Source organism: Patagioenas fasciata, chromosome 4 (genome assembly GCF_037038585.1).
Source record: "Patagioenas fasciata isolate bPatFas1 chromosome 4, bPatFas1.hap1, whole genome shotgun sequence".
Lineage (NCBI taxonomy): Eukaryota > Metazoa > Chordata > Aves > Columbiformes > Columbidae > Patagioenas > Patagioenas fasciata.
Genome location: NC_092523.1, coordinates 42,987,169 through 43,002,827, shown reverse-complemented (window position 1 = coordinate 43,002,827; position 15,659 = coordinate 42,987,169). Strand labels below are relative to the sequence as shown.

Here is a 15,659-nt window from a genome sequence, read left to right as displayed (position 1 = left end):
AATTCTCTAGCAATAACAGAATTTGGCATACTATCATAACAACTGTTATCCTAGCAACTGGAAGACATTTCAGACATTTCATTTTTTCATGTCTCCCTGAACATGAACCAGCTTGGTGCTCTCACTGCTCTAAGCCCATTCAACAACTTTATGTAACTCTTTCACCTCAAAACGCCTGCTAATGGGAAGGCAGGGCAAGCAGGTACTTGCAGAAGCAGCATCAGTGGATACCATGAACACAGAAGACCCTCACTCACAGAGACAGAAACACAAAGTAAAAGCAAGGAGGTTTCCCCTTGTGAGATCCATGCTGTGGAGAAACTGCAGGGACAGAAGACCATCTGCATGAGCCCAAGCAACCTCTGTGTGGACAATAAAAAAGCTGGTTCACTGCTCCAAAGTTACATCCACAAAACAAACATTAACATCATTGTAATTTAGACATTAGGGGAAAAACAGTCTTTACCACTTGATCTATAACCTCTATCAATAGCATTAGGGAGTTTTTACTCTGCAGAAATCCCAGCCACAGATCCTAAGGGATGAAGAGATATTCAAGCAGGATGATTACGCTCTGCTCAGCAGAGGACAGTTCAGCAAAAACATTTCCATGAGCAGCAGGTACTTTAAGGTTGGCTGGGAGTTTTTTGGGGTTGGGTTTGGGGTTTTCTATTTATATTCATTTTAGAAGAGAACTTTCATGAATTTAGTTATCTTGGCCATTTTGCTTTATATCCCAGATAACTTCCACAACTTTCAAGAAAAGACTTTGTTTCCTGAGATACTGGAGTCTTGCTGAAATTATGGAACCCAGCCCTCCTAGGAAGAAACCTAGAAAAGCACATGAGACAATTCTTATGATTTAGAAGCTCCACACTTCCCCCACCACTCTAAATCCACTATCACACTTATCTGATCACTGTATAAATGTTGCACATATTCTTCAGTTAAATCTAATGATCAAATTAAAACAATGCCAGAGAGCAATTTTAAGCTAGGTGTCTTTTTATACTTCTGCTTTTCACATCTTGAGTCTTCATACAAAGTTCGGTTTTCACCTGAACCTTCAACTTTAATCAAAGGAAGAATAATACCAAAGCAAAAGTTTTCCATTTCAGACTACAAATCTCCAGACATTATAAACTCTGACAACAGTGCTACCAGTAAGCAACTGGTGACTACTTCCAGGGAAGGACACTGCTTATACATAGGTGCTCAAACAAAAAACAGAATCATCACATCCAATGAACTTGTTAAAGCCAAACATTGAGCACAAAAAGCATCTCAAAAACAAACAAACAATAAAGCCTGCAAGCTTACCAATACTTTTCTGCAATCACACAGACATGTTACAAGTATCGATCATCTGTTGAACTTAACAGTTTCCTGAAAACTACGTCACACGAACCACAAAAAGAAAGTTGAAACACTACTTCTTTCAGGGATGCAGTTTGTCACAATCTCTTAGATAATACCTAGAAAACATCATGTTTGTTTTCCCAATAATTTCTTATTTTCCATTCAGCAAGAGAGAACAGAAAAACACAGAGACAAGAAACACGACTATAAAAAGCAGATGTCTGTGTTACGTATATTTACTTTTATATCTAGAAACAGATTACTTATGTTTTCAGGCGCTTTTTTTTTGTCTTGCACAATGCATGTTTAATCTATACATAGCAAAATAGATTCCTACATGTAAAAATACCATTAAAATTGCACAGATTTTCTGTATTTTTTGTTCTAACCATTAATATAATATGCATTTGCAGTTTCTTCTTAACTGCAAAACAACAGGATATTATATTTACTGCTGGAACAACACTTCTGTATATTTCTGAATCAAACAAAGTCAGTCAAGAGATGAAAAACTAAACAGTGATGCCTTTTAAATTATAATAAAGAGTAAGTTACAGAGTTCATGCCTACATTTGCTATGAATAACACGTGCATATTAGAAAGGCAGGCTTTAACGTGAGGTTTTTGGTTTTTTTAAACAGAGATAGGAATCTTATTAAAATTACTTTTTCACCCAACCTATTATAAAGAAACTGCTGCTTGACAGCATATTATGAATAATGTTTGTCAGTACTAGCAGAATGCATGCATTTAAATAAAAATGTTAAAACCCCCTAATTCAGCTTGCAATTTCATTTTTTTTTTCTTTTTTTCAAATACACTCCTTTTTTCTCTAATGCTGAGATGTTATCAGAGAAGATCGCTTCAGTGTGCTACAGCATGCTGCACCCATGTGTACTGTGTCGGTCTATGGCACACTGCATCCTGCTGAGCAACAAAACCCACTGGTTACCAAAGGCAGACTGGTCCTGCCATAGCAAATCGAAACCTTCCTCTTACCTCAACTTCCTTGCTCTTCTCTTTGTTTCTGCCCATTGAACTTCTCCCATTGCTGGCAGTCTCCCGCGCTGGAACTACAGAAATCTGCTGGAGGGGCATTTTTACAGTGCTGCAGGTTGCCAATACCTGTTTGGATGCCTTATATCTTCACTCCCCCTGAGTAGCCCACCTGTATAATTGTTCATATCCTTGCTTTGCCAAGCTCAGCTCTAAATAAAAAGGGGAAAATAGTATTTGAGAAACCGTGTAGCATATGCCAGGGTCTTCCATTAAAAAGAAGAAAAAAAAAAAATTAAAAAAATAAAAAATAAAGCAGAGCAAATTGCAACCGCAAAAGAGAAATAGCAGACAAAGAAGTAAGGCACAATAATCCAGAGAGTTTCACATGCTTAGAGTGATGAGTTGCTGCAAGACATAACTCCTCTGCTGTGTCCCTGGAGCACCCCCCTGCCCCTCTGTCCCCCAGAGCATTGAGAGAGACAATTCAATCTGTGTTACCTAATAACTGTCATGGAAACCAAGGAAACCCGTGTCTCGCAGGCCCTTTTTAGCAATCGCTTCCCTCTAATGGCACAGGCTCCCACATTTTCAGCGGCTGCCACTTCTGCTTTTGTTTCCCATCTGATTCCACAGGAGCCCACCAAGCACCCGGAGACACTGCCTGTGCTGACTAGGTAAAGCAGCATACGGCTGAAAAGCTTAGTGTCCTATTTTGGAGCCAAAATCTCCTCCTTTAAAAGCAGGGATAGCTTGCTGTGTCCTTCATGCATCTACAATAATCTGCTTAGGTCAAAGGATCTGCCTTGAAGTGAAAAGCAGCGGTGAGCAAATGAGGTGTAAAAGGGAAGACAAGACTGGGAGGGATTGCAAATGTGGCTTTCTGAGGTTGATAGTAGAAAGTTAACCCTTTGCGGTGCTCGTCTTTCCCTGAGATATCACAGAAGCAAGCTCAGCAGGAGAAACCAAAGGCAGGCACACACGTGTCTTTACAGCAGTCACTGACTCCAAAAAATGCATTTACACAAGCTTCTCCCACCCAACAGCTTCTGGTCTCTTAGTTACAAGAAGCAAAATGCCCAGGAAAACTGTTTCACCATGTCCCCAGCCCCTAAAATGCAAAAAAATAGAAGAGTATCCCATGTACTGTATGACAAAAATGCATATGAAGAAAGGAAACTCTTAACACTTATACTTCCATAAAAAAATAAATAAATAAATAAATTAGTGTTGATAAATATGAAGAATGCAAGGAAAACTGATTTGTGATAAAAAATATTAAAGAGATAACTAGATCAGAAGTAAAATTCTCAGCACTGTGTAAATAAATAAACAATACAGGAAGGAAAGCAGAGGAAAAATATCTTTTAATATGGTAAAAATTAAAAAAAAAAATTACCTAGGCCTTGAAATAAATAATCTTTATTTCTAGCCGTATACGGTTGCACTTGCAATTCTAACAGAAATAATGGCATTATATACAGTCTGGATCTTCTTACAAAGCCATGTGGGGAGGATTAAAAACACTGTTGATTCAATGCTCCACTACTTTAATTACTATTTCTCAGTCTGAGTTAAGAGTTTAAAAGAGACTAGTCAGAGAAATCAGGATCTGTTTCATGCTGACATCCCAGTTTTACATCAGTGGTTTAAACTAAGGTATATCAACATACTCTAACATGAAGGTTTATTGAATACATTAACAAAGAATCATAATTTGTACCAGGAATTTAGAGGTGCTGCAAGACGTGTGTGTATGTGTGCACACTTTAATATTCATATATTTAATATATATATTTCATATATATCTGTAGTACTGAAATTGATTTACAAAGAATAGAATGAAGTCTATTGGCATTTACACAGTTCCTTTACACATTTTTAGTGATATCTTACATGTTTATTCCACCTTTACTCTCTGATATTTCAAAATTAATTTGAATGGAAGTTTCAACAACTTTCAGTGTACACCAGGAGAATTTTCTGAGTTTTGTATATTAATTGGGGAAAAACGACAAGCTCCTGTTTACCAAGACAGCTGTAATACAGCTGTAATACACAAATTTATTCTAGCAATATTCAAAGACAAGAAATGCCATGTAGCAGACTATAAAGTCACACTGTTAATCTTAGACTATACAATAATGTAAAGGAAATTCTTCGCTAGTATAACAAAAAGATTTAAAGCTACAGATAAACTCTTTTCCTTCCTCTGAGGAACAACAGGATTAAGAATCCCTAAACCTGGCTCTGCTTTGTCATGATAATCACTTACCTCTTTGATAAAATCACTGATAGAAAACCAGTGGTTCTGAGGTATTAAAATAGAGCTTTCATGTAGTGTGTGTTTGCATGTCTAGTTAAGCTTAAAAAAGTCAACCTGCCTTTTGATACCATTACAATAGTTCTGCATTTTAAATCATCTGAACTTGAGATTCAAATCAGAGATTTCTAGGTCAACCAGTAATCTCTTTAATCCCATCTGTGTCTGTTTTAGTTAGCTAGAATAAAGACCTTAAAAGGTGTGATGTGCCTAGTTCTTTTTAAAATGATGAAGTCTTGTGGCTTCTTTTTCCCTCAGAGTGAAGCTATGCCATTAAAAAGTATCTAACAAAAAGTCCAGTCCAAAGCAAGGAGCACACTTCACCATCTAGTCAGTCCCTGCTTGCATTCTGCTGACCTGTTTCACTAACTGCATTTCTTCACCACGTGGAGATTTCGAATCCACATGTGATTGCCCTCACTGTACTTATGCTGAATATGGTTCTTCCCACCCTAACTGCTGAAACAAGTTGCAAAACAATCAAGCCTCATACTGCTCTATGTGGAAACGCGGAGAGCATCACCACTGTCAGAATCATAGAATGTCCTGAGTCAGAAGGCACACACAAGGATCATCAAGTCCAGCTCCTGTTCCTGCATATGACAACCTCACAGTTCACACCATGTGTCTGAGGGTGTTGTCCATTCTCTTCTTGAACATTGTCAGGCTTGGGGCTGTGACACCTCCCTGGGGAGCCTGTTCCAGTGCTCCACCACCCTCTGGGGGAAGAACCTTTTCCTAATGTCCAACCTAAACCTCCCCTGGCATGTCTTCCTGACATTCCCTCATGTGTTGTCATTGGTCACCAGAGAGAAGAGTTTGGTGCCTGCCCCTCCTCCTCCCCTTGTGAGGAAGCTGTAGACCGCAATGAGGTCTCCCCTCAGTCTCCTCTTCTCCAGGCTGAACAAACTGAGTCACTTTAGCGGCTCCTCATACGGCTTCCTCTCCAAACCCTTCACCAACTTCATGGCCCTCTTCTGGCCACTCTCCAGTAGCTTTATATCCTTTCTATCCTGTGGCGCCCAGAACTGCACACAGTGCTCCAGGTGAGGCTGCACCAGTGCAGAGCACAGTGGGACAATCAGAAGACACAGGATGTATCCAAAATCACACTGTGATTTTGTCAGTGGCATAGGTGGGGTTGGGATCATTTTTCTGTCCCACACTGTGGTGCTCCCTCTTTGCTTTTCCAAGTTTACTATATAGAATTATAAATTTTAAAGCTTTTATATAGGTCTTAATACAGCAGTATAACATCAGAACACATCTCACAGAAACAACAAAACTACTGATTTCAATTTACCATGGATTTTTAGCTCCCAGAATCTCAAAGTATTTTGTAAGATTTAGAGATTGATTTGCAGGCTCCAGTGTTTCCTTCAGTCACTTCCTACTACATCCCAGGGTGGTCACTGGGAGCTGAACACAGCTGTCTCACAAAAAAAGGGAGCAAAGGATGAAAAGTGCAAGCCTGAGGTAAGCTTCAGACAGATGAAATACATAAACGTTGTGTCAGATCTCTGTCCTCTCCCTTGTTGAACAGGACCTTAACTCTACGAAGTTGTAAACTGTAATACCTATAACAATTATATCAAAATTATATACAGTTGTAAATAAAGTTATTTTTAAGACAGGAGAAAATGGCCTCAAGTTGAACCTGAGAATAGTCATATTGGATATTATGAAAAAAATTTTCATGTAAAGTGTTTTGAAGCACTGGAACAGGCTGCCCAGGGAAGTGGTTGAGTCACCATCCCTGGAGGTGTTTAAACGACATATAGAGGAGGTTCTTAGGGTCATGGGTTAGTGCTAGAGTTACGTTATGGTAGGACTTGATGATATTAAGGGTTTCTTCCAACCAAAATGATTCTATGATTGTATATACTCTATATTTTATATATAGCATATATTGTTGTATATACTATATATTTTATATATGAACACACACTTCTTAGGAAATATGATCACCTCCCCTCATTTCCCGTGGTGATCAGCCTGTGATATTCCATTTAAACAACGCTAATTTTGGCAAACATACCACTCACTCAGCATTTCAGTGCTGTGCCTCACCCAAAGGACAGCGTGACAGCTGCTCTGGTTAGGTATGGAGCTGCCGAGCAAAGCAGTTAGATGGAGTTTCAGCCTCGAAGGGATGACAATAACAGAAGAGGATTGGTGACCTGGAGCAGGTGAAAATGACATGTCAGAAGAGAGCTATGTGTTGGGTGGGCCCTTAGTAACTGATTTAAACTACAGAAATACAATCGGCAGTTCTTGAAGCAAGTAACTACGGAAGACAGAAGTAACCCCTTCTGTGCCTATGGTTTGAAATGCTACTAATCCCAACTCAGAGAACCCAAAGGATCCAATTTAATTTTAGTTACCCAGTATTCTCCCCTCAGTCAGACCCTGGCAACCATCAAGAAAACTCAAGACAAAAGGATCTGTTTTCCTGGTGTTTCACATCATAGGTCTGCTCCTTAGCTGTGGGGCTACACCCTTTGTTTCTGCTCTACCATGCAACATGTGCAACCTCTGTGTACCCCCTCCACCCATGGGCTTAAGGCTACTACCTTCTCTCACACTCAGGATATGAACATTCACTGTACAAACCATCCCTTAAAGACTTTCTGTAAGAATCAAACAACAAAAAGAGATCAGAACACTAACCCTACATACATACACAATGGTTCTATTCTAATTTAATAAGGAATAAATGTTCTTCTCACCATATCTGTGTACACAAGCCTACTGCACTGAAGTAAGAAGAGAATCTGATCAACTATGATTAATGGTCCCACCACGGTGATTTAAGAGTCGATGAGAGAATGAAAAACAGTGACATAACCCCTTTGTGACATAATTACAAGGAAACATCACACTGCCAGTTTACTGTCAGCTTATATATAATCACCCTTCCATGTTGCCATCAATTACAGAATCTCAAATTTTTGCCAGATTCTTGAATTGAAGAAAGCATAGTAATAAGTTTCCCTGCATAAATAACACTTTTGTCAGAAACAGGCAATTCTTTTTCAGTCAGGGGGAAAAAACAAAAAATTACATAAGAGGCACTGTGGCCATTATATGATCTTGAAGCTTAAAGCTATGTTGAACTGAAAAATAAAAAAGTGGACATAAAGTGCTTAGAAGTTGGTAGGCTGGACTCTGCATTACTTGTCAAAAAGATACAGAGGTTATGAGTGCACAACATATGAAAAAATACAGACCTATAGCCTATAATCCTGAGATCTAGGAATGAGTTTCACTGTCCTCACAATTAACACAGAAGAGTTACATACACTCTATATACTATACTCCCTTTACTATCTAACTGTGGAGATTTTAAACCCTCATAAATGGTTTCAGACCTATTAACATGCTTCCTATATACTCCAAACTTCTTACTTGACCTCTAGTCTATACCTCCATTGTCCTCACGAGTCACTTTTACCTTCAGTATCTACATTACCTTCATTTTCCTAATAAGAAATTGATGAAGAATAAATATAATTCTATTATCTCATTTGTTCTTATCACAACTTTACTGAAGAACACGTCAAAACAACGTGGTTTTATGAAAATAATTTTTACTAGATAATATTCCATTACTGCACTTGGATGCACCACAGTCCTATATATATCCATGTATGAAGTACAAAGCCTTCTGTAATCCAAAATTTCTGTGAAGGATCCATACCATTTCCCCTCTGATACTAACAAGTGCATCAAAGTAATTGAGCATCTCACCTCTGACCTGCACTGATTGCAAAATTACAAAAGTGTAAAGCATGTAACAACTGCAAACAATAATAATAATATGGGGTATTGTCACAAGGCAGATTTCAAAAGAATTTACAGGTAAATCCTAAAGAAAATAATCCTGCTTACAATTTTAAATTAAATTTTGCTGTCAGGCTATCAAAACTGTATCAGCACACAGCTAAAAATTAAGGTTACATACCAGTACGTATTCAGGGGTCTTTATTCATTTACACACACACATATATAAAAAAATTCTAATAAAACTCTTCAAACACAAGTTTTCATTTTTCTGCAGATATTTCAGAAAAAAAGCAATCTCCACATAGACAATCAGTATAAAATTGAGTACGTTACACTATGAAATAAAAGTCAGAAAGGACCCTACTTTCACGTATCAATAATTAATGTGGTTTGCTTTCCCTTAAAATAGCAATTACCCTCTTATATGAAGTTTTGAGAGGAAAAAAGAAAAGAAACAAATTGCACCCATATTAGCAAATTTAAAGCAGACTACTTGTTGTGTCTTTCAGCTTGTCTTATATTTGCATCTTAGGAACAAAGAAGTCTAATCACTACAGCAGCTGTGGAAGTAGATACCAGTACTAGATAATGATCAATTGGGATGAAGTACAGTCACTTTAACTAGCAGAAGGTTCTAACACCTAAATTAAAAATGCAGCTAGCAGTTGTCTATTGCAGACCAAACATGACTGATGTAAATCAGTTCTGTGGGCTTCACAGCATCCTGTAGTTACATGATGCTAGAATCAAATGAAATTGTTAGATATATGAAAAATTCCTTTAGGTCTCCCATCCCTCACAGTTTAAAACAAAAGCAGCAAGCTTAAACCTGCTACAGTACAAAGTCATCAAATTGGGGCAAATATGAAAGATATCTTTAGCCAAATACAAATATTTCAGAGTGGCACAGATCAGTTTCCAGATATATTTTCCCCTGCAACAGGAAAACCTGTTGCTCTCTGCTATGTGGACCAGTATGTCTTAAAACCTGTTCTGCACTGTGGGCTGGCTTCAAATGGAGGAGTCTCAGAAATACAAGACTCTTAGGCAGAACTCTTGTGCAAGTAAGTCCTCATCAAAAGCAAAATTTAAAAGCTGTTTAAAAGATGTGAGTAGAATTTGCCTTCTTCACAAATTAGAACAAATGGCTGTGAGATGCCACATTAGAAGTCACATTTTAAATGTTATACAGAGTTGATATAGACTTGAATGTAGCCTTCATGTTATTAGATCCTCAAGGGGTTTTTGATAGCTATCCCCTTTGCCCACCTTTAACTTTATAATTGACTGAAGTTCTGAGAAGTACCATGTAATGTAATATGAATAATGGTGTATTAAAGGTATTAAGGAAGTAATATACTAAACATTTCCATTTAATGTCTTTGCATATTTTTTTTCTATGTTGCCATTCATAGAATATTGCACGTTATTACACATTATTTCATCAACAGCTTTACTAAGTGCAGGTCTTCTTTTTCCTCCATGGAGAAGCTAAAATAGAAGTCAGAGCAAACATGGAATAACCTATTTGTCACTTGCACAGTTTGTGCAGATATACTGCCTGAGCATTTTTAGAACACCTAAAAATCCAAGATCATGGAAAGGAACAAGGCAGAAGGCAAGTTAAAAAATTAAACACTAATAGCTGAAACTGAATTAAAATAGGCACAGCATACCAAATAGAAGTTTACATAGCTGAAACTTAGATTTTATGAAAGTGAAATATGAAATGACAGAACAGTGGTAAATTGGATAAAATGTGGCCTCTGGCTGTTACAACCAATTATCTTCCTTATCTTCTAGATAGCAGAATCAAAAACAACTTCTGATTTCCACTCTGAAACACAAAAACTTTCCTGGATGCCTCCAATACAGTGTTTGCACCAAGTTTATTTCATCTAAATTAAACCAAGCATACTATTTACTTATTTCACGACAGTGTACCCATGAAATAGGGGATAAGGGAAGAATTGCAATGTTCTACAAAGTGCCAGTAGCTTGAACAGCCCATTTCTCTCACAAGTAAGAGTAACAATTTGGAATATTTTGTTTAAATGTAGCTATATCTTATAAAAACAAACAGGAAATTCAATTACAAACTTTTATGCAGAATGGGCAGACTGTATATTTAACCCATTTACTCTACAAAATAAATGAAATTATGCAGCTAAAGCATCCACTCAAGAAACTTCTATTTACACGTAGCAACTCACTACACAGACAGGGATTCTACTATGTTTATTCTAATTTGCAGTACTCAACTTGTGTTTACGCCTACAAGTGCTAGGAGGTCCTATCGCCTCTCCAGTTCAGGTAGTTCTACCTTCATGATGAACACCAACCTCACCACCGTCACTCTGCTTACAAACATTGCAGACCTTCAGCAATATAAGGATGGTATCATTTCATTACACTGTATGAAATTATGTTCCTACTCCTGTAGTGGTGGAAGTAATCTGAATGCCACGCTGTCAGGCTGCACATGCCCACCAGCATACAAACAGAAAACTAAAATGCTGTTGTCCATGTGTTACTTCAGAGCACAAATACAAGTGTAGTTTTTCAGGAAATGGTGATTGAGTTTTTTGGATATGTTTACTACAAAAAAAAAAAAAAAAAAAAAACCACAACACTAAAAATGCTAAAGAGTACAGGGTAAATAAAGACATTGCCACTTAAAGTATTATTTTCCATTATTTTTCACATTATTTCCCATTTCTTACTGGCATACATTTAGAAGGCATTTTAATAGCTCTCTAACAGAAGGTGGTTAACAGTCTTTACAAAAGAAACATCACAATGCAGTAAGAAGCAGAATCCACTTGCTTAGTTTTGGGTTCAATGCTGCAAACCTGAATCCAACAATCTTAAAGAGTTCCAGCGTTATTCAGTAAGAATGGATTCAAGTTCTTGGCCAAGATTCAAAAATATCAGTCAACACAGAGAAGGGCAAGAGCACAACGCAGGGAGACTTGGACAATCTTCTAGATGAGAGCATTAGAAAGAGAACAAAATTCAGTAGTACAAGTGACACAGTTACAGCACTGGTAGAACAGGAAAAGAAAGTTGGGTAGCAGCCAGGAGCACAGACTGACAAGAAGGATCAGTGTACGTCTTAATCAAAGGATGACTGGAAAATGCTAATTATCATCAGCTGTAAAAATGTAAACATAGTCCCAGGGTGCACGAAGCAAGTTATTTCCAATTCTTCTTAGTCATGAACACACTACACCAGTAATTTCCTCAAAAATTAGACTTTTTACTTCTCAAGTCCTGATCACTGGCGTCAAGGAGATGCTGAACTGGGACACAGTAGGAAACTGTTCTAAAAAACCCTCATAACAGGAAATTATTATTTGGTAACCCACCTCCTTCTGTTACTGGCTACATATAATGAAATTGGAAGACAAAGTTTGTTTGTTTATAATGGAGATATTCAAGTGCACATTATATTGGAGTTTATAATACAAACTGTGCTCTCAGTCATTATTTGACAAAGAATCAAGACAGATGCACAATCTGTGATCAAAAATAACATCTTGCAACCAGGTCCGTCTGTGTGACTATTGAAAGTCTACTTTTAGAGATTTTCCATGTTTGCTAAGCATTATTTGCTTTGTGAACCTTAGCTGCTAGAATTTTTAAGGGACATGAAAAAATGTAAGCTAATAATTTAAAAATCCAAATGAATATTGATTCAAGACATTTTCTGTCATATATTTCTTCTCACCTTCCTACACATGTCTATTGCTGATTATACTGTATTTATTGCTTTATTTTACGTCTCTATCTTATGAGTTGAAAATACTGCCATTTCCCTCCTATTCTCGTCTGCTGTGACCCCTTACTCCTCCTTTCCTTCAGAAACACCTAGGCAGAATTTTATCCTTGGCTAAATATTCATATTTCAAAAACTATCATTTCTCTAATGTTTTAATATTCTATTCTGTAATCAGCTTTATTGAAAATAGCTTAATAAAAGAAATCATCTATATAGAACCAATTTTTTAACCTTATGTCCAGTCTGCATGTTGCTTGGCTTTGAAACTTCTCCCAGTGTTTCAGAGAGAGGACAGTTAATTGCCACTATAATAAGGATCCCATTAAATTACAACAGCATGGAGTCTGAAAGGATCTGTGAAAGCTAACATTACAGAGGTGACAAATTCACTTTAAACATGCTGGTGGTTCTGATCCACAAAGTCTCCTGACTTCATAATTTTAAGATGACTATCCATAAGATGTATTATGCTTCTCTTTAATGCCATGAAATAGCTTAAATGAATTCTGATACCAAGATTCATTTTAACTCAAATTGTAGTTCAGCTACAGGATTAAACCATTTTAAAAATACAGACTTCACATTCTTGAATAATTTTCTTCAATATCCAAATATTTCCGAAGTATAAGAGTAAGCACTATTGTAAGTGGGTGCCACTCCTAAATCACTGCCACCCACCCATTGTGCTATTTAGTTTTAGAAGGAAGTAATTCAGTCTTACTTGCTTATTTTGTTACTTAGTACCTCTTTATTTATTTTGCTAAAATTGAAACTTCTTTGAATTTAAATGCTGCTGTTTCATTCTGTAAGAAAATTATTGATGTTTTTCAATTAAAATGTAAGCCTACAAGCAACTGATGCCTGGCTGATAACTGGGGTCAGCAGCCTTGTTCGCTCTGAGTAAACAGCGAAGCACAGAACAGAACTCCGATGTAAATGAGCCACCAGAGGGAGCTCATCCAGCCTTCTGAGTATAATAGAACTATATTGACACTGGCAAAGTTAATTAAACACTTTTATAGGGGTCGCTGACTGAGTTCAAAGCAAAGCACATTCCCTGGCTGAAACTCTACATGCCTGAGAAGCTTAATGCAATCAGAGAAGGTTGTTTCTTTTACAAACATGGAATACCTTTCTGATTAAATAAAGATAATTAAGCTGCAAAATGTGTGATACAACATTCACCTACACAAGCCTTTTCTTCTTCATCCTTCTTTATTTTGTCCAGTTGAAGGGAATTTCACAGTCTTATCAAACTACAAGAAAGAAAAAAAAGCAACTTGAGATTAAGTTTATAATTTCACTTAGGAATTGTGGAAATATACCAAAAGCAGAGCCACATAACCATTACGAAGATACTAATTTCTAATCTAATTTGTCGTTATGATACTTAACTAATTCTGTAATTACTTATTACACTTAGATAGACATTGCCACACTAACTTTGGGTTTACTATCACAATATAGCTCTCATTTTAACTTATATTGGATCCAGATTCAGAAAACAAATCTGTTGAGCTCCTGTTCTGAATGATCCCATGGTTACTACCACATTCATAAACAGTTTCTGAAAAGCAGTACTAAAATAAGAATTACTCAGATTTTTATAGGGTGGTTTTTGATCAAGAAATCAAGAGTTTTGCAGGGGATTGTTTTGGTTATTACTTTTCCACAGAAGTAGGTCAGTTCCATGGAATTACCAGTGGTAATCAGGTGGGGGGTAGGCAGGAGAAGGATGGTAAAAGTATTTCCTAAAGAGAAAACATCTTTCAACATAAACACCCAGGCAAATCATTGCAACTCTATGTATTTCTACAGATTATGTACCTTAAATATTCGTTCTCAATTAACACAACTCTACTACAGATTTAAGTCATTTATTTCTTTGTGTTATCCATTACCATCTTTCTAAACATTGCAAGATTAATTTGATTATACTGTAATCTTACTTCTGCCTGGATGCTTTGCTTTGGAAGATAAGATTAAACGTAATGTGCTATTACATTTATCTGTCCTTTCAAGCCTCAATAAAAAACCTGAATTGTCTTCAATGCCACGTAAAAGAGTAAGTTTTATAGTGAACTCCTATACACTGTGAGGATACTATGAGAAGCACTTTGCTTTATAATCACACCAATACTTAAGCACTGGAAGAAAATCCAACCTGAGAAGACCTAATCCTAGTTACAGTTTCTTTAAGTTTGACTAAGCACTTTAGAGTAACAAGGTTCTCCACACGGCCATTTCACCTTTGGTGGGTACAATTTTTCATCATTTGCCCATATCAATTAACAAAAAATCAGGAAAAAAGGTTACAATTGCTCTCCAGTACACCTTCTGAAGTCATCATTCCCAAGAGTATTTTCAGACATGAGTAAGTTTTTTTCTAGTTTTTCTCACTAAATAACTGCATTTTAATAGAATCAGAAGAGGTTATTAAGAACCTAAATTAACAGAGGGTCACATTTGCCAATCTCCTGCTTTAAACAGCTAAAAAAAAAAAAATAAAAATTCACAGTATTGAAATAAGATTTGTTACTTCCCCCCACCTCATCCCCATGCCATAAAGCTAACCAGTTTCTTCACATCACATACTGATAAAAAGTTTATTTTATATTGATGAGTGTCTTACCACATTAACAATTATCACACACATTTGTACAACAGAAGAGTTAAAAGATTCTCTAGGAACCTGGGGTGTAAAATAACATTTATTAAAGCCTTTAAAGCCTCTGATTGGTATATAATCAGTAGCTACAAAAGGACAGAAGACACTTAACTCTTACAACAGTTTTCTTCATGTGTTTTCACTACAGGGTAAAATTAATCCCTGTTCAGAAGTCAGCATGTGAACAAAACATATACAGAACATATATATTCCATATGTATATTGGTATATATATACGGAAGCCTGAATTGTATAGCTCTTCAAAATGCAGCATAAGAATGACTTCTAAACACTAGCAACAGTTCACACACCATTTTTACTCTGCAAGAGAAAATCCACCTTTATAAATCTCAGCTTTATAAAAATAAGATTGCTGTCCAATAGCTTATGTGTTTCTCATCATCATAATACCAGAACTAATCAGCAACTTGGCAACTCAATACTTATGAGGCTTGTTGCATCTCTACATGATAATCAGAGAATATTAGCTTATTTTATTGTAGGACTGCAAAGTATATTAATTGCTCGCACAATTGAGATTGCAAGTCTCAATTTCTCATTCTCCGAGCAACATGGATATCTCAGCTCTGAAAGTCAGGAATACACTGTAACACCTCCAAGATGTGAATCTCTTCCCTCTATCCACTTCTGAACTTGAACAGCTATTGTTGAAGACATAACCAAAACCACAGCCTGGGCACAAGTATCCCATGCTTCTTACTCAGCAAAGGACCACCCTCGAAAAC

The 15,659-nt window shown here is 36.8% G+C and overlaps 1 protein-coding gene across 9 annotated transcripts in view; it reads right to left on the bottom strand.

The window, feature by feature from the left end:
* The window catches only part of MARCHF1 (membrane associated ring-CH-type finger 1), a 237,674-nt gene that overhangs the window by 135,413 nt on the left and 86,602 nt on the right, over positions 1–15,659 (bottom strand). For 5 of the 9 annotated variants that reach the window (XM_071807732.1, XM_071807736.1, XM_071807737.1 and 2 more), the window contains one exon: positions 2,359–2,567. The exons of 3 other annotated variants lie outside the window; for them this stretch is intronic. Coding sequence is in view for 2 of the 6 variants with exons in the window: in XM_071807736.1 (XP_071663837.1) it covers positions 2,359–2,457 (99 nt within the window). In the remaining 4 variants the exon portion in view is untranslated. Of the gene's footprint in view, positions 1–2,358; positions 2,568–2,856; positions 3,191–15,659 lie in introns of those variants that run through there. One more of the 9 variants, XM_071807734.1, reaches the window with a different exon arrangement.